Here is a 25,745-nt window from a genome sequence, read left to right as displayed (position 1 = left end):
ACACCGGCAAGCACGTGGAACAGTAAAAAAACGGCCGAAAAAGGCACAAAAAACGAATGACAGTACAAAAAGAAAACAACACAGGGCAGATGGGTAAACACACAACTGAATGTGTGAAAAAATTTGACTAAAACGTCAAATAAATGGACCTAACAGCGAAACGAAATAGACACAATGCAATTGCCGTCCGAGCTGTGTAGCGCCACAAAGGAAAGAGGAAGGGAGACCACTCTATGTTACTCTCGTCGAGTACGAGATGAGGTACGGTAGGGAGACGGGATTCTCAAATCTTATGTTTGTTGGGGCTACAAAGATGGGTGTAGGTAGCGTATTTGCATACTAAAGTTATGATAACGTATTACTGAAATGAAAAACTCTATTGAGTAACATGTGACATTTGGTCAATTATAGGATTTAAGTATAGATAAATGACTAACAATAAAATGCTAACTCTGTTAGATAAGCCTACAATAAAAGTGTCCAAGCCCACAATAAAAGTGTCCATAAGACTTCCTACTACATCAAAAGAATCTCAAACTAGATTATTCCTAGTTTTGTACTGATCTACTTAATTACTTCTAAACTTTCTAAATACAACTAATTCCTAACATTTTTACTTGTGAAACTTGTACAAAATTTCATTCAGATTGGAATAAAAATGAAGACTTTATACCTGTTTTAATGTTACGAGATCGACGACTAGTCAGGTTTATATCGTGAGTGTGTATGTCCAGTATTACCGACAACACATCATAGCATTAAAAATATTTTTTAAAAACCTAGCGACAACATAAGATATGTTGTTTGTCATACCATAATGCATCTCTGTACAAAATTTCATTAAGATTGGAGTAGAAATACCGGAGTAATGACGATTTAAAATATGAAGAGACGCAGAGTGTATACATGTGTGGAAGCCAAGCTTACATGTACAGATCTAGATCCGACTGATAACACAAACTATTTTACGAAATTACACAGTAATGTTACCGCAAATAATAATATATGTAACCTATATCTAAAGAAAGTAATTCATGTCAAGTGTAATGACTATTGATGAAGATTTGAGTGAGTAATGATCATTGAAAATCTCAGTAGACCGACGGCTTGCACACAGTATACATAGGCCTAATACTAAAGAGCACACACGTGTGTATATTATCAGTGTGATTACAGTTCGCGATTGTATTTATTGTTATGTAAACATATGGTGTTTATATATACTTCCCATATGTTATCTTAAGAAATACACTATTATATGTTTATTTTTTTTTTATTGTACATTTTTGTATAAAATATTTGCGTATATTTTCGAGAGCATGAATGAAGGACAAAGAAAAAGCGCCGATAATGTTGTCTATCTTTGGGGAGGATGGACTTATCAATTCAGATACTATCAAAGAATTTGATTCAGTATCAAGCAAAATCGACGATATGTACGGTGAACGTATGGGTACATATTGGTCTGAAAAAACTTTACCAACTATCCGGCGCAGGGTGGTTGAGGCCCGAGTACGATGCCCCCATATACCCAAAGGCTGGAAAAACAACAACTGCGAATCAATGAATCACATCATAAAGCTTGTTGGTGACTGGAAAATTTCGAAAGTTCCAGATTTGATAAAACGATTAGAGCACATACAAAACACGCAGTACAACCACGTGCGCAGATCACTTTCGTGTTAGTGTTATTTCGGACTGAAGAAGGCCCTATAGTGGCTGAATATATATTCCATAGACATGATTTTGATTTTACTTTGAATTTATTTTGGCCTTTTATTTCGGATTATTAATATACTAGCTTTATACCGTTTTTACCTCATTAAGATACGAATTAACTCCGCATGCGCAACATTTAAAAATAAGTTCAGTATTTTGGAGAGAACTGCCCGTTGTAGAAAGACAACGGAAAGTGCACATGTTTTTGAAACTTGTGAAGCAGAAAAAGGAACTTATATCTTCCACTAATGGAATGCTAACTATTCCAAAAACTGCAGCCATCTCGAAAAAACCGGGTACGCGAAAACGTGTGCGTGGAAATCGAACAAAATCGCACGGTCCGTCTAAACAGAAAAAAATGTCCTAGCGAAATCTTGTGTGCCCTCAGGACGGGATTCAAGATATTTAATTAAGGATTGTGTTTCTCTTAAACAGTTAGACTTTAAACGATACGTTTGCGAAATAAACAGTTGGACATTTTACGATATGTTTGCGAAATCTTGTGTGCCCGCAGGACAGGATTCAAGGTGTTGTAACAGTTAAAAGTTTACCTTCTAATACTTTTCAAATGAATTACACGTTGTATGTGTCAGTAAAAATCATTCAATAAATAAAATATATAAGTTCAGTTATAAAAAGTGTTAAATGAACGTAATATTTGTAAGCTTCCCGAAATTAAAACTTACGATACGCAAGCGAAATCTTCAATTCAAGATATTACAACTTAATCTTTCAAATAAAACGTATTAAATAAAGTCAAAGTTACTGCGTCAATAAAGTAGTGAATTAAATATATAAAAATATTTACGCATCTAAAAATACACACACACAAAAAAACTAAATAGATTAGCTACACCAACATATAAAGGACCATGAGTAGAACCATGTCCACGTTCGTAGGGTCTGGAAACATACTCGTGTATTGAGTATAGCCGAGAGTTCTACACCAACTATAATGGTTACACAACAATGGCTTAGACAAACAGTATCCAGACCCTATGCACTCGTACACACGTGTGTACAGGCGTGTGTGAGTCGTTGATCTGTTGTCGGTAGTAAACCTGACCAGTCGCTGATCTCGTAACATTAAAACAGGTATAAAGTCTTCATTTTTATTCCAATCTTAATGAAATTTTGTACATAGATGCATTATAGTATGACAAATAACATATATTCTGTTGTCGTTAGGTTTTTAAAACATTTTCGATGTTACAATGTGTTGTCCGTATACCGTCACAGCAAACCTCTTGTCACTCGATCTATCGTTGACCAGCGGCCGATTTCAGATATTAAAATTGCTCTAATTCCTTCATTTTTGCACCAATCTTCATAAAACTTGGTAGAAACATCCATTTTAATGTACTGAATAACATATCTTGTGTTGTCACTAACTTTTCCTTGTATTTAACGTGTTGTCGTTTGTTGTCGTTTCTTGTCGTTTGTTGTCGTTATTAAGTGTGACCGCCGAGTGACATGCATTGTTTTCATTCATAAACTGATTATGTAATACACAAAACAATCTTTCCGGATTTCATCCTTTTCTCAACAACGCCATTGTTTCGATATACCGTATTCGACCCAATAAGCGCCCATGTCCCTATAAGCGCCCTCCCCCTTTTTGAGGCCTCAATTTCAATTGTCCAGCCATAAATAAAGACCAAAACTACACAAAACTGTCTAGATTTGCAATAATTTCGTCTTATAAGCACATTTTCATTTTTTCAATTTTTTAAACACCCTGGGCGCTTATTGTGTCGAATACGGTACATATAATATGTTATCAGCTGATGATATTGAATATATTACATATATATCATGTTTCTTTTTTGTTTCGCCTGCAACGCAAGGGCGACAAATATAGGTATCACTATGTCGGCGTCATTGTTGTTAGTATTTATTATCTGATTTCAACCAAATTTAGTATACATGTAAAAATATAATTGCTTTATATCAATGAGATTTCAGATTACTTTGATACTGGTCAAATTCCATTAATATTTGCAAGATCGAGTTACGTGACTTTAAAATCGTTAAAACAGATAATTTCTTGGTTTCTTTGAGTTAATAACTTTAACATCTTTTATTCAATTTTTACCAAATTCTGTATATTTAAGGAATAGATTTGTATTTTGTTGAGGTTATGGGGGTATAATGATAATGGAGCATGTGTAAATTATGTAACCCTGTTGTTATTTAAATCTTTATTATTATATAATAAGTATTGAATGTACAGGATACACAAAGTGTTGCCTCCTATTAACAGTAGAAATCAATAATGGGCGGTGGTTGACCTGGTTACTGATCTGTTATAGCCAGAGACAGACTGGAGAAGAGGTGCTACATGTATACACTGTAGATACCTGGTTACTGATCTGTTAGCCAGAGACAGACTGGAGAAGAGATGCTACATGTATACACTGTAGATACCTGGTTACTGATCTGTTAGCCAGAGACAGACTGGAGAAGAGGTGCTACATGTATACACTGTAGATACCTGGTAACTGATCTGTTATAGCCAGAGACAGACTGGAGAAGAGATGCTACATGTATACCCTGTAGATACCTGGTTACTGATCTATTATAGCCAGAGACAGACTAGAGAAGAGGTGCTACATGTATACGCTGTAGATACCTGGTTACTGATCTGTTAGCCAGAGACAGACTGGAGAAGAGATGCTACATGTATACACTGTAGATACCTGGTTACTGATCTGTTAGCCAGAGACAGACTGGAGAAGAGATGCTACATGTATACGCTGTAGATACCTGGTTACTGATCTGTTATAGCCAGAGACAGACTGGAGAAGAGATGCTACATGTATACCCTGTAGATACCTGGTTACTGATCTGTTATAGCCAGAGACAGACTAGAGAAGAGGTGCTACATGTATACGCTGTAGATACCTGGTAACTGATCTGTTATAGCCAGAGACAGACTGGAGAAGAGATGCTACATGTATACGCTGTAGATACCTGGTAACTGATCTGTTATAGCCAGAGACAGACTGGAGAACAGATGCTACATGTATACACTGTAGATACCTGGTAACTGATCTGTTAGCCAGAGACAGACTGGAGAACAGATGCTACATGTATACGCTGTAGATACCTGGTAACTGATCTGTTATAGCCAGAGACAGACTGGAGAAGAGATGCTACATGTATACACTGTAGATACCTGGTTACTGATCTGTTAGCCAGAGACAGACTGGAGAACAGATGCTACATGTAAACGCTGTAGATACCTGGTAACTGATCTGTTATAGCCAGAGACAGACTGGAGAAGAGATGCTACATGTATACGCTGTAGATACCTGGTTACTGATCTGTTAGCCAGAGACAGACTGGAGAAGAGATGCTACATGTATACGCTGTAGATACCTGGTTACTGATCTGTTAGCCAGAGACGGACTGGAGAAGAGATGCTACATGTATACACTGTAGATACCTGGTAACTGATCTGTTATAGCCAGAGACAGACTGGAGAAGAGATGCTACATGTATACCCTGTAGATACCTGGTTACTGATCTATTATAGCCAGAGACAGACTAGAGAAGAGGTGCTACATGTATACGCTGTAGATACCTGGTTACTGATCTGTTAGCCAGAGACAGACTGGAGAAGAGATGCTACATGTATACGCTGTAGATACCTGGTTACTGATCTGTTAGCCAGAGACAGACTGGAGAAGAGATGCTACATGTATACGCTGTAGATACCTGGTTACTGATCTGTTATAGCCAGAGACAGACTGGAGAAGAGATGCTACATGTATACCCTGTAGATACCTGGTTACTGATCTGTTATAGCCAGAGACAGACTAGAGAAGAGGTGCTACATGTATATGCTGTAGATACCTGGTAACTGATCTGTTATAGCCAGAGACAGACTGGAGAAGAGATGCTACATGTATACGCTGTAGATTTCATTTCATCAAATTTTATTGACATATTGGTGTTGTATTGTCAATAGGATTGAACAACAGGCTTAGCCTATACACATTCTCTCCTAAGGTGTACCGATGTTTATGGACACAATATATATATATATATAAATTAAATTGAAATGAATTTTTATAACAGACATATAAGGGGTTTGTAAATAAAGGGGAATAACTCTTATAAACTCTCTCATACTTCTTTCACACATATACACAAAGTAAGGTATAATTTACACATGTACTTAATTTATAATATATTATAGTTTGATTTATATTTATAATCTGGAGATTGGTAGTCTAGACCTGAAAGTCCATGTGCAAAGTTGCACAGGTCACTGCTACCAACTCTGTTATTTGAGATATATTTAGATTATAACATTATTTACAGATCGTGATAGTGTTATTAGATAGGTACATGATAAAAAAACAATTTGTACAATCTTGAAGTCATGCCTAAGCAGGATATAGTGTTTTATATGATTCGGCTAATCTCCATGATTTTCTCAATATTCCGTCATAGTCATGGCATACATTTATACTAATAAGACTATATCTTCAATCTATAACACATACAAGTTAAATCGATGGGATTTACCAATAAAGTTATGTACCTGATTTAATATTTGTCTATTTGTATGTCCATCACAGTCAGGGCAGCCTTGGAGAAATACATTTACATTAATATGATTATGTCTTCCATAGGAATTAAGAGAATTAAAGAGGAGTATTCTTGAATTGTTAAATAAAGGACATTCCAGAAAGTAATGTGAGACTGTTTCATGTTCAGTAGAGCAGTTACAAATTGGACTGTCAATAAGATGATCATGATATAAGTCAAAGTTTAGATTACTACAGGAGTTCCTTAGTTGACAGAGGACAATATTGGCTCTCCTGTCACCTTCTGTTTTGAAAATTTGTGTAGATTCACGGTCAGATAGAATATCTTTATTTAAATATATTTTGAACGCTTCAATAGAGGGTATATCAATTAGATCAGGATTAGATATGTTAACTGTGCGACACATAAAAGGGATAAAACTGTCAAAGTAATTATTTGTTCTACATAGTGGTGAGTTAAAAATTCTTTGCTGTCTTAGTGCATAGGGATTTTCATTATTAGTAAAAGGTATTAGAATGTCTTGAAGATATTGTGGTGAGTGTCCATGTAGTATCTTGTATATCATAATGTGTTTGTGTTTATTTCTTCTTTCAGATAATGTTTCCCATCGTAATTCATTATATAGTTTTTGGTGTGATGTCCCTGATCTTAAACCTGTAATTATTCTAGCAGCTTCTAATTGTACTGATTCTAGTAAATCCTTTGCTTGCTGTGAGCAATTATCCCATATGATGTCTGCATATTCTAATATTGGTCGAATGAAACCTGTGTATATTTTGATTAAAGATTTTCTATGTATTTTATTTTTAACAAAGATCGTAGAATACTCAATCTATTATATGCTTTTTTGTATATATTTTGTATGTGTTCTTTCCAAGTGGCATCATCCTGAAGTGTAAGTCCTAGGTGTTGGTGAGATGTTGTGTCTGTGACTTGTTTATCTTGGAAATATAATGGAGGGTGATGAGTGTCCTGTTTTCTTGAGAATAATACTGATTTAGTCTTGTTTGGATTGAAATTGATATCCCAGGTAGTAGCCCAATGTGAAATATTAGTTAAGTCAACATTAAGAATTTGTGCAGCTTGTGCAGGGTTGTTATCAATTATGATATAAAGGGAAGTGTCATCAGCAAAGAGTTTTATATTAGTGTCTACTGTAGATACCTGGTAACTGATCTGTTATAGCCAGAGACAGACTGGAGAACAGATGCTACATGTATACACTGTAGATACCTGGTAACTGATCTGTTAGCCAGAGACAGACTGGAGAACAGATGCTACATGTATACGCTGTAGATACCTGGTAACTGATCTGTTATAGCCAGAGACAGACTGGAGAAGAGATGCTACATGTATACACTGTAGATACCTGGTTACTGATCTGTTAGCCAGAGACAGACTGGAGAACAGATGCTACATGTAAACCCTGTAGATACCTGGTAACTGATCTGTTATAGCCAGAGACAGACTGGAGAAGAGATGCTACATGTATACGCTGTAGATACCTGGTTACTGATCTGTTAGCCAGAGACAGACTGGAGAAGAGATGCTACATGTATACGCTGTAGATACCTGGTTACTGATCTGTTAGCCAGAGACGGACTGGAGAAGAGATGCTACATGTATACACTGTAGATACCTGGTAACTGATCTGTTATAGCCAGAGACAGACTGGAGAAGAGATGCTACATGTATACACTGTAGATACCTGGTAACTGATCTGTTATAGCCAGAGACAGACTGGAGAAGAGATGCTACATGTATACACTGTAGATACCTGGTAACTGATCTGTTATAGCCAGAGACAGACTGGAGAAGAGATGCTACATGTATACACTGTAGATACCTGGTTACTGATCTGTTATAGCCAGAGACAGACTGGAGAAGAGATGCTACATGTATACACTGTAGATACCTGGTAACTGATCTGTTATAGCCAGAGACAGACTGGAGAAGAGATGCTACATGTATACGCTGTAGATACCTGGTTACTGATCTGTTATAGCCAGAGACAGACTGGAGAAGAGATGCTACATGTATACACTGTAGATACCTGGTAACTGATCTGTTATAGCCAGAGACAGACTGGAGAAGAGATGCTACATGTATACACTGTAGATACCTGGTAACCGATCTGTTAGCCAGAGACAGACTGGAGAAGAGATGCTACATGTATACACTGTAGATACCTGGTAACTGATCTGTTATAGCCAGAGACAGACTGGAGAAGAGATGCTACATGTATACGCTGTAGATACCTAGTTACTGATCTGTTAGCCAGAGACAGACTGGAGAAGAGATGCTACATGTATACACTGTAGATACCTGGTAACTGATCTGTTATAGCCAGAGACAGACTGGAGAAGAGATGCTACATGTATACCCTGTAGATACCTGGTTACTGATCTGTTATAGCCAGAGACAGACTATAGAAGAGGTGCTACATGTATACGCTGTAGATACCTGGTAACTGATCTGTTATAGCCAGAGACAGACTGGAGAAGAGATGCTACATGTATACACTGTAGTTACCTGGTTACTGATCTGTTAGCCAGAGACAGACTGGAGAAGAGATGCTACATGTATACACTGTAGATACCTGGTAACTGATCTGTTATAGCCAGAGACAGACTGGAGAAGAGATGCTACATGTATACACTATAGTAGGACTGTAACGAGTATCCGAGTACTCGAGTATTCACGAATTATTGAGAAAGATCGGATACGAGTATTCGTTACTCCTTATATTTGTGGATCGCGATCTTTCAAAAGCAAAAAATAATACCTTCTTTAATGCTGTCGTAGCTCAAAAATGTGAAGGAATGTACACTAAAATCTGAATATCATCGATGTTTTCACTTTGAAGTAGACCGGAAGTACACAAGAGCTGCGTGAAGTAAAGCTAGCAACATGTTATTTTCGTATCCACGCTTCGATGCAGTGTTGTGAATTCTTCATAAAATAATAATGATAAAACATTATTATTGAATTCTAGAGATGTAAAAGATGATAATTGATTTCGTTTTCATTACGGGTCGGAAATATGTAAAAATACGAATATATTACATTAGGCTACTGAGTATGTAGATGTGAACCCTATGTCAAAAACGAAAGGTAGGCTAATTATGAGTCAAAATCATAAATCACTTGATTAAAAATAAAAACTATAGGCCTAGATCCAAATTAAATTGTAACTGCTCTTAAAGATTTAAACATTTTTTTCTCAATCTCAATGTTTATTCTGTATTTGACCAAAATAAAAGTAACAGTGAAAATATTTTCAAATAGTTATTTATGCCTTACCATGATGATTTCATGCCGTAATTGATGTGCAGTAGTATTTTTGAGATGACGTCATTTCAAAATTCAAATGATTTGATTTTTTTTACAGTTGCAGTGACTGAATCCTGCTGCACTTCACCTGTAACTCTATTGCTTAATGATAAGGAATGTAAAACTGCTACAAATGGTTTTATTATCAATCAAACATTTATCAATATATAAGAACTGGTGATTCGTGGTCCGATCTGTGAATCGTCAACCTCGAATCGTGGATCGGATCGGATCGCCACATGTTAGACAATCCACAGCCCTACACTATAGATACCTGGTAACTGATCTGTTAGCCAGAGACATACTGGAGAACAGATGCTACATGTAAACGCTGTAGATACCTGGTAACTGATCTGTTATAGCCAGAGACAGACTGGAGAAGAGATGCTACATGTATACACTATAGATACCTGGTAACTGATCTGTTAGCCAGAGACAGACTGGAGAAGAGATGCTACATGTATACGCTGTAGATACCTGGTAACTGATCTGTTATAGCCAGAGACAGACTGGAGAAGAGATGCTACATGTATACACTGTAGATACCTGGTAACTGATCTGTTATAGCCAGAGACAGACTGGAGAAGAGATGCTACATGTATATACTGTAGATACCTGGTTACTGATCTGTTAGCCATGGCCAGAGACAGACTGGAGAAGAGGTGCTACATGTATACACTGTAGATACCTGGTTACTGATCTGTTAGCCAGAGACAGACTGGAGAAGAGGTGCTACATGTATACACTATAGATACCTGGTTACTGATCTGTTAGCCAGAGACAGACTGGAGAAGAGATGCTACATGTATACACTGTAGATACCTGGTTACTGATCTGTTAGCCAGAGACAGACTGGAGAAGAGGTGCTACATGTATACACTGTAGATACCTGGTTACTGATCTGTTAGCCAGAGACAGACTGGAGAAGAGGTGCTACATGTATACACTATAGATACCTGGTTACTGATCTGTTAGCCAGAGACAGACTGGAGAAGAGGTGCTACATGTATACACTATAGATACCTGGTTACTGATCTGTTATAGCCAGAGACAGACTGGAGAAGAGGTGCTACATATATACACTGTAGATACCTGGTTACTGATCTGTTAGCCAGAGACAGACTGGAGAAGAGATGCTACATGTATACACTGTAGTTACCTGGTTACTGATCTGTTAGCCAGAGACAGACTGGAGAAGAGATGCTACATGTATACACTATAGATACCTGGTTACTGATCTGTTAGCCAGAGACAGACTGGAGAAGAGATGCTACATGTACATGTATACACTGTAGATACCTGGTTACTGATCTGTTATAGCCAGAAACAGACTGGAGAAGAAGTGCTACATGTATACATGTATACACTGTAGATACCTGGTTACTGATCTGTTAGCCAGAGACAGACTGGAGAAGAGGTGCTACATGTATACACTATAGATACCTGGTTACTGATCTGTTATAGCCAGAGACAGACTGGAGAAGAGGTGCTACATGTATACACTGTAGATACCTGGTTACTGATCTGTTCGCCAGAGACAGACTGGAGAAGAGATGCTACATGTATACACTGTAGATACCTGGTTACTGATCTGTTAGCCAGAGACAGACTGGAGAAGAGGTGCTACATGTATACACTGTAGATACCTGGTAACTGATCTGTTATAGCCAGAGACAGACTGGAGAAGAGGTGCTACATGTATACACTGTAGTTACCTGGTTACTGATCTGTTAGCCAGAGAGACAGACTGGAGAAGAGATGCTACATGTATACACTGTAGATACCTGGTAACTGATCTGTTATAGCCAGAGACAGACTGGAGAAGAGGTGCTACATGTATACACTGTAGATCACTTTTATAAATTGTCACTTCAGATGTCTGGCGTGCAAATCCTTTGAAATCAATGAACACCCCCATCAGCATTATCCACATGTACAATACATGTGACTGGAGATCAAACCATTTGATGAAAGTATGATGCTTTTACATAGAATATATGTATGTGTGTGTCAAGATGTAAACTACCTTAGCTCGATATATATATACAGCCTTTCAGTTTTTAGTGTGAGTATATGGCAAGGTTTATATTAGTAGACCTTTATAGTGTGAGTATGGCCATGTTTATATTGGTAGACCTTTAGTGTGAGTATGGCCATGTTTATATTAGTAGACCTTCAGTGTGAGTATGGCCATGTTTATATTAGTAGACCTTTAGTGTGAGTATGGCCATGTTTATATTGTTAGACCTTTAGTGTGAGTATGGCCATGTTTATATTGTTAGACCTTTAGTGTGAGTATGGCCATGTTTATATTGTTAGACCTTTAGTGTGAGTATGGCCATGTTTATATTAGTAGACCTTTAGTGTGAGTATGGCCATGTTTATATTAGTAGACCTTTAGTGTGAGTATGGCCATGTTTATATTGTTAGACCTTTAGTGTGAGTATGGCCATGTTTATATTGTTAGACCTTTAGTGTGAGTATGGCCATGTTTGTATTGTTAGACCTTTATAGTGTGAGTATGGCCATGTTTATATTAGTAGACCTTTAGTGTGAGTATGGCCATTTAATATTAGTAGACCTTTAGTGTGAGTATGGCCATGTTTATATTGTTAGACCTTTAGTGTGAGTATGGCCATGTTTATATTGTTAGACCTTTAGTGTGAGTATGGCCATGTTTATATTAGTAGACCTTTAGTGTGAGTATGGCCATGTTTATATTAGTAGACCTTTAGTGTGAGTATGGCCATGTTAATATTAGTAGACCTTTAGTGTGAGTATGGCCATGTTTATATTAGTAGACCTTTAGTGTGAGTATGGCCATGTTAAGACCTTTAGTGTGAGTATGGCCATGTTATATTAGTAGACCTTTAGTGTGAGTATATGGCCATGTTTATATTGTTAGACCTTTAGTGTGAGTATGGCCATGTTTATATTGTTAGACCTTTAGTGTGGGTATGGCCATGTTTATATTAGTAGACCTTTAGTGTGAGTATGGCCATGTTTATATTAGTAGACCTTTATAGTGTGAGTATGGCCATGTTTATATTAGTAGACCTTTAGTGTGAGTATATGGCCATGTTTATATTAGTAGACCTTTAGTGTGAGTATGGCCATGTTTATATTAGTACACCTTTAGTGTGAGTATGGCCATGTTTATATTAGTAGACCTTTAGTGTGAGTATGGCCATGTTTATATTAGTAGACCTTTAGTGTGAGTATGGCCATGTTTATATTAGTAGACCTTCAGTGTGAGTATGGCCATGTTTGTATTGGTAGACCTTTATAGTGTGAGTATGGCCATGTTTATATTAGTAGACCTTTAGTGTGAGTATGGCCATGTTTATATTAGTAGACCTTTATAGTGTGAGTATGGCCATGTTTATATTAGTAGACCTTTAATGAAGGGGTACCAAGTTTGTTCAAATAAATGACCTTGACCTTCATTCAAGGTCACAGGGGTCAAATAGGCTAAAATCCTTTAAACAACTTTTTGTGAATAACTAAGAGGCCTAGAGACCTGATATTAGGCCTGTGGCATGCTGGGATGAAGGGCTACCAAGTTTGTTCAAATAAATGACCTTGACCTTCATTCAAGGTCACGAGGGTCAAATAGGCTAAAATCTTTAAACGACTTCTTCTCAAGAACCAGAAGGCCCAGGGTACTGATATTGGGCCTGTGACATGCTTGGATGAAGGGCTACCAAGTTTGTTCAAATGAATGACCTTAACCTTCATTCAAGGTCACGGGGGTCAAAAAGGCTAAAATATTTAAACGACTTCTTCTCAAGAACCAGAAGGCCCAGGGTACTGATATTTGGCCGGTAGGATGCTGGGATGAAGGGCTACCAAGTTTGTTCAAATAAATGACCTTGACCTTCATTCAAGGTCACAGGGGTCAAATAGGCTAAAATCATTTAAACAAATTCTTGTGAATAACTAAGAGGCCTAGAGACCTGATATTAGGCTGTGGCATGCTAGGATAAAGGGCTACCAAGTTTGTTCAAATGAATGACCTTGATCTTCATTCAAGGTCACAGGGGTCAAATAGGCTAAAATCTTTAAATGTCTTCTTTTCAAGAACTAGAAGGCCAAGGCTACTGATATTGGGCATGTAGCATGCTTGGATGAAGGGCTACCAAGTTTGTTCAAATGAATTACCTTGACCTTCAATCAAGGTCACAGAGGTCAAATAGGCTAAAATCTTTAAACGACTATGTTGTATTGTACTAATAGTCAGATGACCGTTAAGGCCCATGGGCCTCTTGTATAAGTAGACCTTTAGTGTGAGTATGGCCATGTTTATATTGGTAGACCTTTAGTGTGAGTATGGCCATGTTTATATTAGTAGACCTTCAGTGTGAGTATGGCCATGTTTATATTAGTAGACCTTTATAGTGTGAGTATGGCCATGTTTATATTAGTAGACCTTTAGTGTGAGTATGGCCATGTTTATATTGGTAGACCTTTAGTGTGAGTATGGCCATGTTTATATTAGTAGACCTTCAGTGTGAGTATGGCCATGTTTATATTGGTAGACCTTTATAGTGTGAGTATGGCCATGTTTATATTAGTAGACCTTTAGTGTGAGTATGGCCATGTTAATATTAGTAGACCTTTAGTGTGAGTATGGCCATGTTTATATTAGTAGACCTTTAGTGTGAGTATGGCCATGTTAATATTAGTAGACCTTTAGTGTGAGTATGGCCATGTTTATATTAGTAGACCTTTAGTGTGAGTATGGCCATGTTTATATTAGTAGACCTTCAGTGTGAGTATGGCCATGTTTATATTAGTAGACCTTTAGTGTGAGTATGGCCATGTTTATATTAGTAGACCTTCAGTGTGAGTATGGCCATGTTTATATTAGTAGACCTTTAGTGTGAGTATGGCCATGTTTATATTAGTAGACCTTTAGTGTGAGTATGGCCATGTTTATATTAGTAGACCTTTAGTGTGAGTATGGCCATGTTTATATTAGTAGACCTTTATAGTGTGAGTATGGCCATGTTTATATTAGTAGACCTTTAGTGTGAGTATGGCCATGTTTATATTAGTAGACCTTTAGTGTGAGTATGGCCATGTTTATATTGTTAGACCTTTAGTGTGAGTATGGCCATGTTTATATTAGTAGACCTTTAGTGTGAGTATGGCCATGTTTATATTAGTAGACCTTTAGTGTGAGTATGGCCATGTTTATATTAGTAGACCTTTAGTGTGAGTATGGCCATGTTTATATTAGTAGACCTTTAGTGTGAGTATGGCCATGTTTATATTAGTAGACCTTTAGTGTGAGTATGGCCATGTTTATATTAGTAGACCTTTAGTGTGAGTATGGCCATGTTTATATTGTTAGACCTTTATAGTGCGAGAACAGCCATGTTTATATTGGTAGATTTTTTCTTCAATTGATATGCAGGTATAAAATGTTGCAGATTTTCAGATCAAGTTAAAACTCTTACCACAGTGGTATGTTAATTATATGTATATAATATATAATCTTAGATCATGAGATTCATTTTATGTATTTATCTTGCAGAGAAAAACAACTTCCTTAGACAAGCTGTAAGTAGACTGGTGAGACGAAACTTTCCAGAAATTTATTTAGATCAACGGATAAATCCAGTCAAAAAAGGTAATTGATTACTGCATTAAGGCTCAGTAAAGAATATGACATCTTAATTGAAATCCTGTCAAAATTCCATGTGTACAGGACTACAAATGAAGTTATAAATTACATGTACATGTACATGCATGAAGGCATATATCCAAGATAAAACTTTGTCTCATATGCCTATATATCTATACAGGAATGTATTACACTATAATATGGAACAAATTCAAAGAAGTAATTCCAACCGTGTGGACAAAAAAATTGTCAAATTTTCGAGGCGATCCGCCCCTTTATCAAGACACACAAAACGAACATGATTACATTATATGATACGAACAGTAATACGGGACAATGAAAATAGACAAATATTTAGCAGCACAATGGAGCAAAATCCTGTTGATATTACTTCTTTGGCCCTTATTACAATATAATAGATACATTCACAGGAATTTATATACATGTGTATACAGACCCTGAAATGTTTAAATTCCTTCAAAGACATTGCAGGTTATATTTATTGCTAAAATGAATCTCTTAAGAACAATTTCTTTATTATGTAAATTACAAGTATCTAATATTTCATAACATGATGATTGAAATCCCCCATCCAATTTCTCTTTAGATTTAGAGTCTGTGGTAAAAGAAGATGAAAGCATTGACAAAGAAGTTTTGGACACAAAAGATACTGCGGTAAAACCACAAACAGTTGGATCTAGTACAGGTAGTCCAGCATCACCTACGGACCCACCCACACCTAAGGCTGCTGCCTTAGTTCACAAAAATGACGACGACGATGAGGAGAAACGCCGCATCATTGGAATTCCCATGAACGACTTCTTATTTATAAGTAAGACAATGTCTGCATGGAAGGTTCAGTATTAATATATATTCCCAACAGTGGAACAATCTGTCAACAAACTAGTTGACGGACAATTGAGCAACCATCTTGGATTTTGATAATTGAAGTTTATTACTGCTATTAATTTTTCACAAAGTATTGAAGGATTTTTTTTCAAATTTCATATGTAGACTCCCCTTGGGCCCTCACTGTGCAATTTGGGACAGATTAACAGGCAGCCATCTTGAATTTAGATAGTTGAAGTTTGTTACCACTATTTTTAGCCCACCATCATCAGATGGTGGGCTATTCAAATCGCTTTTTGTCCGTGGTCTGTGATCCGTCCTTCCGTCTGTTAACATTTCTTGTTACCACTATTTCTCAGAAAGGTCTGAAGGTATCTTTCTCAAATTTCATATGTAGGTTCCCCTAGGGTCGTAGTTCTGCTTATTGCATTTTGGGACTGATAGGTCAACAAGATGGCCGTCAGGCCGCCATCTTGGATTTTGATAGTTAAAGTTTGTTACCGCTATTTTTAGGTCTCTCAAGTGACCTATTCTAATCGCCTTTTGTCCGTCGTCGTGCGTCATCTGTCTTCCGTCGTATGTCTGAAACAATTTACATTTTCGACTTTTTCTCAAAAACCGCTGAAGCAAATTCAATGAAATTTTGCACAAACCTTCTAAGGTATAAGGCCAATTAAAATTGTGAATTATATGGTCCCCAACCCCCTGGGGGCTGTGGGAGGGGCCAAAAGGGGTAAAATTGACTATAATTTCAAAAATCTTCTTCTCCACTCACAGATGTGATGGAATCAAATTTTCTTCATAGATAGAAAGGTCTAAAGGTCCTTTACAAACATTTTGAATTATATGACCCTGGGGTCTCAGGTTCCCCCTTGGGGAGGGGGTTAAGTTTACTATAGTTTATATAGCATTATTTGGTCATTTGTAAAGGAAATGATTCAATTGTTGTCAGAATTATCCCTATGTAATGACCATTGAACCCTATTAACAAATTTTCCATGACTGACTCCCAGGGGCCTTAGGGGTGGGGTCAAAAGGGGTAAAATAAGCTAAAACTTCAAAAATCTTCTTCTGAAATTTTGGAACTAGTAGAATCAAATACTCTTCATAGATGGAAAGGTCTTAATTATAAGGTCCTTTACAAAAATTGTGAATTATATGACCCTGGGGTCTCATGTTTCCCCCTGGGGAGGGGGTCAAGTTTACTATAGATTGTAGTTTATATAGGAAAAACACATTTATGAATGTTATTTGCTTATTTTTCATAGGAAATTAGTCAAACTGGGTTAGAATTATTAGCCTGAGATGGCATTTTATCGTCATATCCATATTGGTCCTGGCCGACTCCCAGAGGCCTTAGAAGCGGGACCAAAAAGGGTCAAATAGGCTAAAACTTCAAAAATCTTCTTCTGAATTCTCAGATTTGATGTAACCAAATACTCTTAATAGATTGGAAGGTCTTAAGGCCCTTTACTAAAATTGTGAATTTCATGGCCCTGGGATCATCAGGGGGGGGGGGGGGGGCAAATTTACTATAGTCTAAATAGGAAAAACACATTTATGAACATTATTTGCTTAGTTTTAATAGGAAATGAGTCAAACTGGGTTAGAATTATTAGCCTGAGATAGCATTTTAACTGTATGGCTAGAGATTCGTGGTTTGATCTGTGAGTCCTAAGGTCTGAATCGTGGATCGGATCGGATCGCCACTTGCTTCACAATCCACTATAGCCCTAATCTCAATTTGTGCCAATTTGAAGTGTTTTTAGCTCACCTGGCCCATGTCATGGCGCGTCATCTGTCCGTCCATTGTCTGTCAACATTTCCTTTAAATCGCTACTAGTCATAGTGTCGTACATGGATTGTAACCAGAGTTTTGGCTCTGACCCCTGGGGGCAGGAGGGGCGGGGCCCAATAGAGGAAATATATCGTTACTTGTCATAGAGTTCTGAATGTATTGTAACCAAATTTTGGCCAGAACCATCCTTGGGGGAAGGGGAACAGAGTATGTATAAACTTTGGCCCTAAGGACAAGAGGGGCGGGCCTAATAGGATAATTAGAGGTAAATCTTTAAATTCCTTCAGAAAAGAAACAATGATCCTGTATTCAGAACATTACTTGGCATTACAAACCAGGTGAGCAATACATGCCCATTGGTCTCTTGTTGAATTTCAGTTTAGAAATAAAACAAGAAAGTTTTACCTTACTTGCCTATATGAGGAATTAGGAATTTTAGGAGTTTTGTTGGTTACCGTATTCCAACACAAAGAAGTAAATGATCAGATGATAAAAGTAGTTTTCTAATCCATTTCTGTGTTGGAAGACAATGCTTATAACTTTCAAAATAGCTATTTATTCTTTTGATGAAGCAACAGATTATCATTTGCAATAACCAGTTTGTAATGGCTGACCAAAGTCTGAATACACAAAGTTTGTAGCAGAATGTCAGTTCCTCAACCCATCAATTCAATAACACTAGATAGAGAAGTCATTGATTCTGCGGAACATCAATGGCATGCTAATGGATTTCCTATTCTTGTTTCCAACAAAAATGAGTTTAGTATGGAAAACTCTTATGTACTTATTGATAATGCATCTACACGTCACAGAGACAATTTATCAGAACTATGTCATTTCTATGCTAATTAATGCATCCAAATTTTTCCTAGCAACCAATTTTTTAGGTTTCTTATCTAAACAGGAATGTAGATGGGTTTAACGTATACACAAAGCTTGGCTAGGGCTTGTAAAGCAATCTAAAGGTTTATGTAGAAAGATTTGTCAATATTCATTTACATGTACCAGGTTTACACTATATCACATTTTCATGTACTCCTTTCGATATTACCTGAAAGTTTTAAACATGAAGTTGATCTATGGTTGCTTTGAAAATGCATGCTATTTTTTCCCTCAATCTACGTCAGGTAAATGGTGTGTTGGTGCTTTGATGGATCTGAAGCATATGATTATATATTCATCCATATATTGTATGTTTTACAACACTTAGAGTGAAAATTACATGGAATATAAATGCATGGTAATAAAATATATAAATATCCAATAGCAGGTCTGTCGTGCATTAATTTATAACTGTTATGTTTACTGGATGGCTGGCTGACAAGAAAGCCTCAACCTGTCTTTAAAGGCAACCTGTCTATAGTGACCGCTTTTCTGTCTCCCCTTCAGTGGTCATTATAAACAGGTTTGACTGTAGTAGTACTTATAGAAAGTCAACATTTTACAATTAATCCTCAAATAAAATCAGTTAATCGATGGACAATAACAAACATCACATCCTTAAATATCTGATAATCAGTGAGCTCAATTAGTCATGACAAGGCTTAAAATGTTACTTATTTGCTGTCTTAAAGAATTTTCAAATTAATTTATTTAAAGAATAATGAATTTTGCGCCAGAACATGTTTCAACGTTGTTTTTTTAAATTTTGTTTTAAAAATAAAAATAAATATTATAACAGGCGTTTCATTTTTCCTTCAGCAATAACTACAGGATGCAGTTTAGCAGCGTTTATAGGACTGGTCATTGCTGGGGTTTGCTGGTACAAGTAAGTGCAGAGCTTATTCAGAAATCTTCTTTGTTACTCGTATGAATTGACCTTGTTTAAGCATTCTTGTCAGTGGCTGATTGATACAAACTGTATAAGGAGAAATAACAAGGGGAAAGATCGGATAGATGATTTCGTAGATAGCTTTCATAGTGTACAAACAAACAACCACAGCGTTTGATTTAAAAACAGGAAGCTGATAAAGATTTCTAGTGACAGATGTGACACCACGCATGAGAAGTATATAACACATGTACATATCTACACTGATCAGGCACCATCTGGCCATCAGGATCAAGTATGTATAATTAGCAAGATTTCTATTCAGATGTCATTTTCATGTTGAATTTTACTGGCTAAATCATTAAGCTAGAGTGTTGTCTGGATGGTCTGTCCCAATGTGTCTCTTGTCTGAACTCGTGGCCATCATCACATATGGGGGGTAGGTATATCTAAATGATAGAAAGGGTCTGGATGTCTAAATATATTGTAGGTGGTAGATACACCATCAGACCTGTATATTGTAGTTATATAGTCAAACACTGTCAGACCTGTATATTGTAGTTATATAGTCACACACCGTCAGACCTGTATATTGTAGTTATATAGTCACACTTCGTCAGACCTGTATATTGTAGTTATATTGTCACACACTGTCAGACCAGTGTATTGTAGTTATATAGTCACACACCATCAGACCTGTATATTGTAGTTATATAGTCACACACCGTCAGACCAGTATTTTGTAGTTATATAGTCACACACCGTCAGACCTGTATATTGTAGTTATATAGTCACACACCGTCAGACCTGTATATTGTAGTTATATAGTCACACACCGTCAGACCAGTATTTTGTAGTTATATAGTCACACCACACCGTCAGACCTGTATATTGTAGTTATATAGTCACACACTGTCAGACCTGTATATTGTAGTTATATAGTCACACACCGTCAGACCTGTATATTGTAGTTATATAGTCACACACTGTCAGACCTGTTTATTGTAGTTATATAGTCACACACCGTCAGACCTGTATATTGTAGTTATATAGTCACACACCGTCAGACCTGTAAATTGTAGTTATATAGTCACACATTGTCAGACCTGTATATTGTTGTTATGTAGTCACACACCGTCAGACCTGTATATTGTAGTTATATAGTCACACATCGTCAGACCTGTATATTGTAGTTATACAGTCACACCACACCATCAGACCTGTATATTGTAGTTATATAGTCACACACTGTCAGACCTGTATATTGTAGTTATATAGTCACACACCGTCAGACCTGTATATTGTTGTTATATAGTCACACTTCGTCAGACCTGTATATTGTAGTTATATAGTCACACACCGTCAGACCAGTATATTGTAGTTATATAGTCACACACCGTCAGACCTGTATATTGTAGTTATATAGTCACACACCGTCAGACCTGTATATTGTAGTTATATAGTCACACACCGTCAGACCTGTATATTGTAGTTATATAGTCACACACTGTCAGACCAGTATATTGTAGTTATATAGTCACACACCGTCAGACCTGTATATTGTAGTTATATAGTCACACACCGTCAGACCTGTATATTGTAGTTATATAGTCACACACCGTCAGACCTGTATATTGTAGTTATATAGTCACACACCGTCAGACCTGTATATTGTAGTTATATAGTCACACACCGTCAGACCTGTATATTGTAGTTATATAGTCACACATCGTCAGACCTGTATATTGTAGTTATATAGTCACACACTGTTAGACCTGTATATTGTAGTTATATAGTCACACATCGTCAGACCTGTATATTGTAGTTATATAGTCACACACTGTCAGACCTGTATATTGTAGTTATATAGGCACACACCGTCAGACCTGTATATTGTAGTTATATAGTCACACACCGTCAGACCTGTATATTGTAGTTATATAGTCACACACTGTCAGACCAGTGTATTGTAGTTATATTGTCACACACCATCAGACCTGTATATTGTAGTTATATAGTCACACATCCTCAGACCTGTATATTGTAGTTATTAGCTCACCTGGTCCGAAGGACCAAGGTGAGCTGATGCCATACCGTGGCGTCCGGCGTCCGGCGTCCGTCCGTCCGTCCGTCCGTCCGTCCGTCAACAATCGACTTCTTCTCCATAACCGCTGGTTGGATTTCAACAAAATTTGACTGGTAGCATCCTTATTGGCTACTAAATGAAAATTGTACAAATGATGGGGCTGACCCCCCAGGGGCCTGAGGGGCAGGGCAAAAAGGGGTCAATTTGGCTATTTCCATTTAAACGACTTCTTCTCTGAAACTAAGCATGGGATAGCACCCAAAATGCAATGGTATTATCCTTATAGGGTGATGATTCAAAATTGTACAAATGATGGGGCTTAACTCCTAGGCGCCTGAGGGGCGGGGTCAAAAGGGGTCAATTTGGCTATTCCCATTTAAACGACTTCTTCTCTGAAACTAAGCATGGAATAGCATCCATAATGCAATTGTAGCATCCTTATAGGGTGGGGATTCACAAGTGTACAAATGATGGGGCTGACCCCCTGGGGGCCTGAGGGGCAGGGTCAAAAGGGATCAATTTGGCTATTTCCATATAAACGACTTCTACTCTGACACTTTACAGCATGGGATAGCACTCATAATGCAATGGTAGCATTTTTATAGGGTGGGGATTCAAAAGTGTACAAATGATGGGGCTGACCCCCTGGGGGCCTCAGGGGCGGGGTCAAAAGGGGTCAATTTGGCTTTTCCATATAAATGACTTCTTCTCTGAAACTAAGCATGGGATAGCACTAATAATAGCATTGTTATAGGGTGGGGATTCAAAATTGTGCAAATGATGGGGCGCTGACCCCCTAGGGGCCTGAGGGGCGAGGTCAAACGGGTCAATTTGGCTATTTCCATATAAATGACTTCTTCTCTGCAACAAAGCATGTGATATATAAATATAGCACCCATATGCAATGGTAGCATCCTTGTATGGTGAGGATTCAAAATTGTGCAAATGATAGGGCTGACCCCCCCCCCCCCCCCCCCCCCCCCCAGGTGAGCGATACAGGCCCTCTGGGCCTCTTGTATAGTCACACACTATCAGACCAGTATATTGTTGTTATATAGTCACACACCATCAGACCTGTATATTGTAGTTATATAGTCACACATCGTCAGACCTGTATATTGTAGTTATATAGTCACACACCGTCAGACCTGTATATAGTAGTTATATAGTCACACACCATCAGACCAGTATATTGTAGTTATATAGTCACACAGCCATCAGACCTGTATATTGTAGTTATATAGTCACATATCGACAGACCTGTATATTGTAGTTATATAGTCACATATCGTCAGACCTGTATATTGTAGTTATATAGTCACACACCGTCAGACCTGTATATTGTAGTTATATAGTCACACATCGTCAGACCTGTATATTGTAGTTATATAGTCACACACCGTCAGACCTGTATATTGTAGTTATATAGTCACACACCGTCAGACCTGTATATTGTAGTTATATAGTCACACACCGTCAGACCTGTATATTGTAGTTATATAGTCACACCACACCGTCAGACCTGTATATTGTAGTTATATAGTCACACACCGTCAGACCTTTATATTGTTGTTATATAGTCCACACATCCTCAGACCAGTATATTGTAGTTATATAGTCACACACCATCAGACCTGTATATTGTAGTTATATAGTCACACACCATCAGACCTGTATATTGTAGTTATATAGTCACACACACCGTCAGACCTGTATATTGTAGTTATATAGTCACACACCGTCAGACCTGTATATTGTTGTTATATAGTCACACACACCGTCAGACCTGTATATTGTAGTTATATAGTCACACACCGTCAGACCTGTATATTGTAGTTATATAGTCACACCACACCGTCAGACCTGTATATTGTAGTTATATAGTCACACACCGTCAGACCAGTGTATATTGTAGTTATATAGTCACACACACGTCAGACCTTTATATTGTTGTTATATAGTCACACATCCTCAGACCTGTATATTGTAGTTATATAGTCACACACCGTCAGACCTGTATATTGTAGTTATTAGTCCACACGTCAGACCTGTAATGTTTATAGTCACACACCGTAGACCTTATATTGTAGTTATATAGTCACACCCGTCAGACCTGTATATTGTAGTTATATAGTCACACACTCAGACCTGTATATTGTAGTTATATAGTCACACACCGTCAGACCTGTATATTGTAGTTATATAGTCACACACCGTCAGACCTGTATATTGTAGTTATATAGTCACACACCGTCAGACCTGTATATTGTAGTTATATAGTCACACACCGTCAGACCTGTATATTGTAGTTATATAGTCACACACCGTCAGACCTGTATATTGTAGTTATATAGTCACACACACCGTCAGACCTGTATATTGTAGTTATATAGTCACACACTGTCAGACCTGTATATTGTAGTTATATAGTCACACACACTGTTAGACCTGTATATTGTAGTTATATAGTCACACACTGTCAGACCTGTATATTGTAGTTATATAGTCACACACTGTCAGACCTGTATATTGTAGTTATATAGTCACACACCGTTAGACCTGTATATTGTAGTTAAAATATTATAAATTTTGCAAATTTAGTATTTGCACTGGTGAAAGTTATATAGTCAAATATATTTATGAAACATGTCTGGTGGTTAGCTAAATACTAATCAGATACACACTCAAACCAAACCGTGAACCAGCTGTTATCAAACATGTCTGGTGGTTAGCTAAATACTAATTAGATACACACTCAAATCAAACCGTGAACCAGCTGTTATCAAACATGTCTGGTGGTTAGCTAAATATAGTGGTTAGCTAAATACTAGTCAGATACACACACAAACCAAACCGTGAACCAGCTGTTATCAAACATGTCTGGTGGTAAATACTAATCAGATACACACACAAACCAAACCGTGAACCAGCTGTTATCAAACATGTCTGGTGGTAAATACTAATCAGATACACACACAAACCAAACTGTGAACCAGCTGTTATCAAACATGTCTGGTGGTAAATACTAATCAGATACACACTCAAACCAAACCGTGAACCAGCTGTTATCCAGTTACCTGTTCTAGCACTATTATTATCAATGTCAATCCGAAATATTATTATCAAAGTTTCAGTAATTTAACTAATAGTGTTGTCAATCAAATCCAAACTGTGAACCAGCCTGTTTTCAAACATGTCTACACAGTACAATGAGCAAACCATAAACGTATTAGAGTTGTTATCAAACATTCTCAAGTGGTATAGAATAGATACAGTCAAAAAACTTCAACCACTGTTTATCAAGATACATAAACATGTGTTGGTGGTAAATAGCAATCAGATGTGAATTAACGTCCACCAATTTGATTTCTTAGACTGAAGGTTTCTAGCATATTATCTGTTAAATCCAAATCCGTGTGGTAAATACCATTTTAATACACATTTTGTAGGGAACTAAATCCAAACCGTTATTGGAATCCCCACGGATACAGCTGTATGATTAACATAAAACGTGTTTCCGTATATTGAAATATTCAGTATCCTGTAGCTAGTATATATTGGAACAAATCAATTTTGTTGACACTGGCAATTGGGTATTGCAAGGCTGGTGTATTACTGGTGAATTAGTATATGAAAATTGTCATAGGCTGATATACCAGGGGTATCGAATTGGTCACAGCCAAATCACAGGTGAATTCAGTACATAAAGTGTTGGTATAGGAAGTGAATTCAGTACATAAAGTGTTGGTATAGAAGTGAATTCAGTACATAAAGTGTTGGTATAGGAAGTGAATTCAGTACATAAAGTGTTGGTATAGGAAGTGAATTCAGTACATAAAGTGTTGGTATAGGAAGTGAATTCAGTACATAAAGTGTTGGTATAGAAGTGAATTCAGTACATAAAGTGTTGGTATAGGAAGTGAATTCAGTACATAAAGTGTTGGTATAGAAGTGAATTCAGTACATAAAGTGTTGGTATAGGAAGTGAATTCAGTACATA

The 25,745-nt window shown here is 37.2% G+C and overlaps 1 protein-coding gene across 1 annotated transcript in view; it reads left to right on the top strand.

Annotated features, from left to right (window-relative positions):
* Positions 1 to 25,745, top strand: part of LOC138321989 (neural proliferation differentiation and control protein 1-like) — a 93,819-nt gene that overhangs the window by 12,251 nt on the left and 55,823 nt on the right. The window contains exons 2-4 of the mRNA XM_069266053.1: positions 15,152 to 15,247; positions 15,849 to 16,073; positions 19,590 to 19,656. Coding sequence (XP_069122154.1) covers positions 15,152 to 15,247; positions 15,849 to 16,073; positions 19,590 to 19,656 — 388 coding nt within the window. The remainder of the gene's footprint in view (positions 1 to 15,151; positions 15,248 to 15,848; positions 16,074 to 19,589; positions 19,657 to 25,745) is intronic.

Source organism: Argopecten irradians, chromosome 4 (genome assembly GCF_041381155.1).
Source record: "Argopecten irradians isolate NY chromosome 4, Ai_NY, whole genome shotgun sequence".
NCBI classification, from domain to species: domain Eukaryota; kingdom Metazoa; phylum Mollusca; class Bivalvia; order Pectinida; family Pectinidae; genus Argopecten; species Argopecten irradians.
Note: the sequence above shows the minus strand (reverse complement) of the source record. Positions and strands in the feature narration are given on the sequence as shown.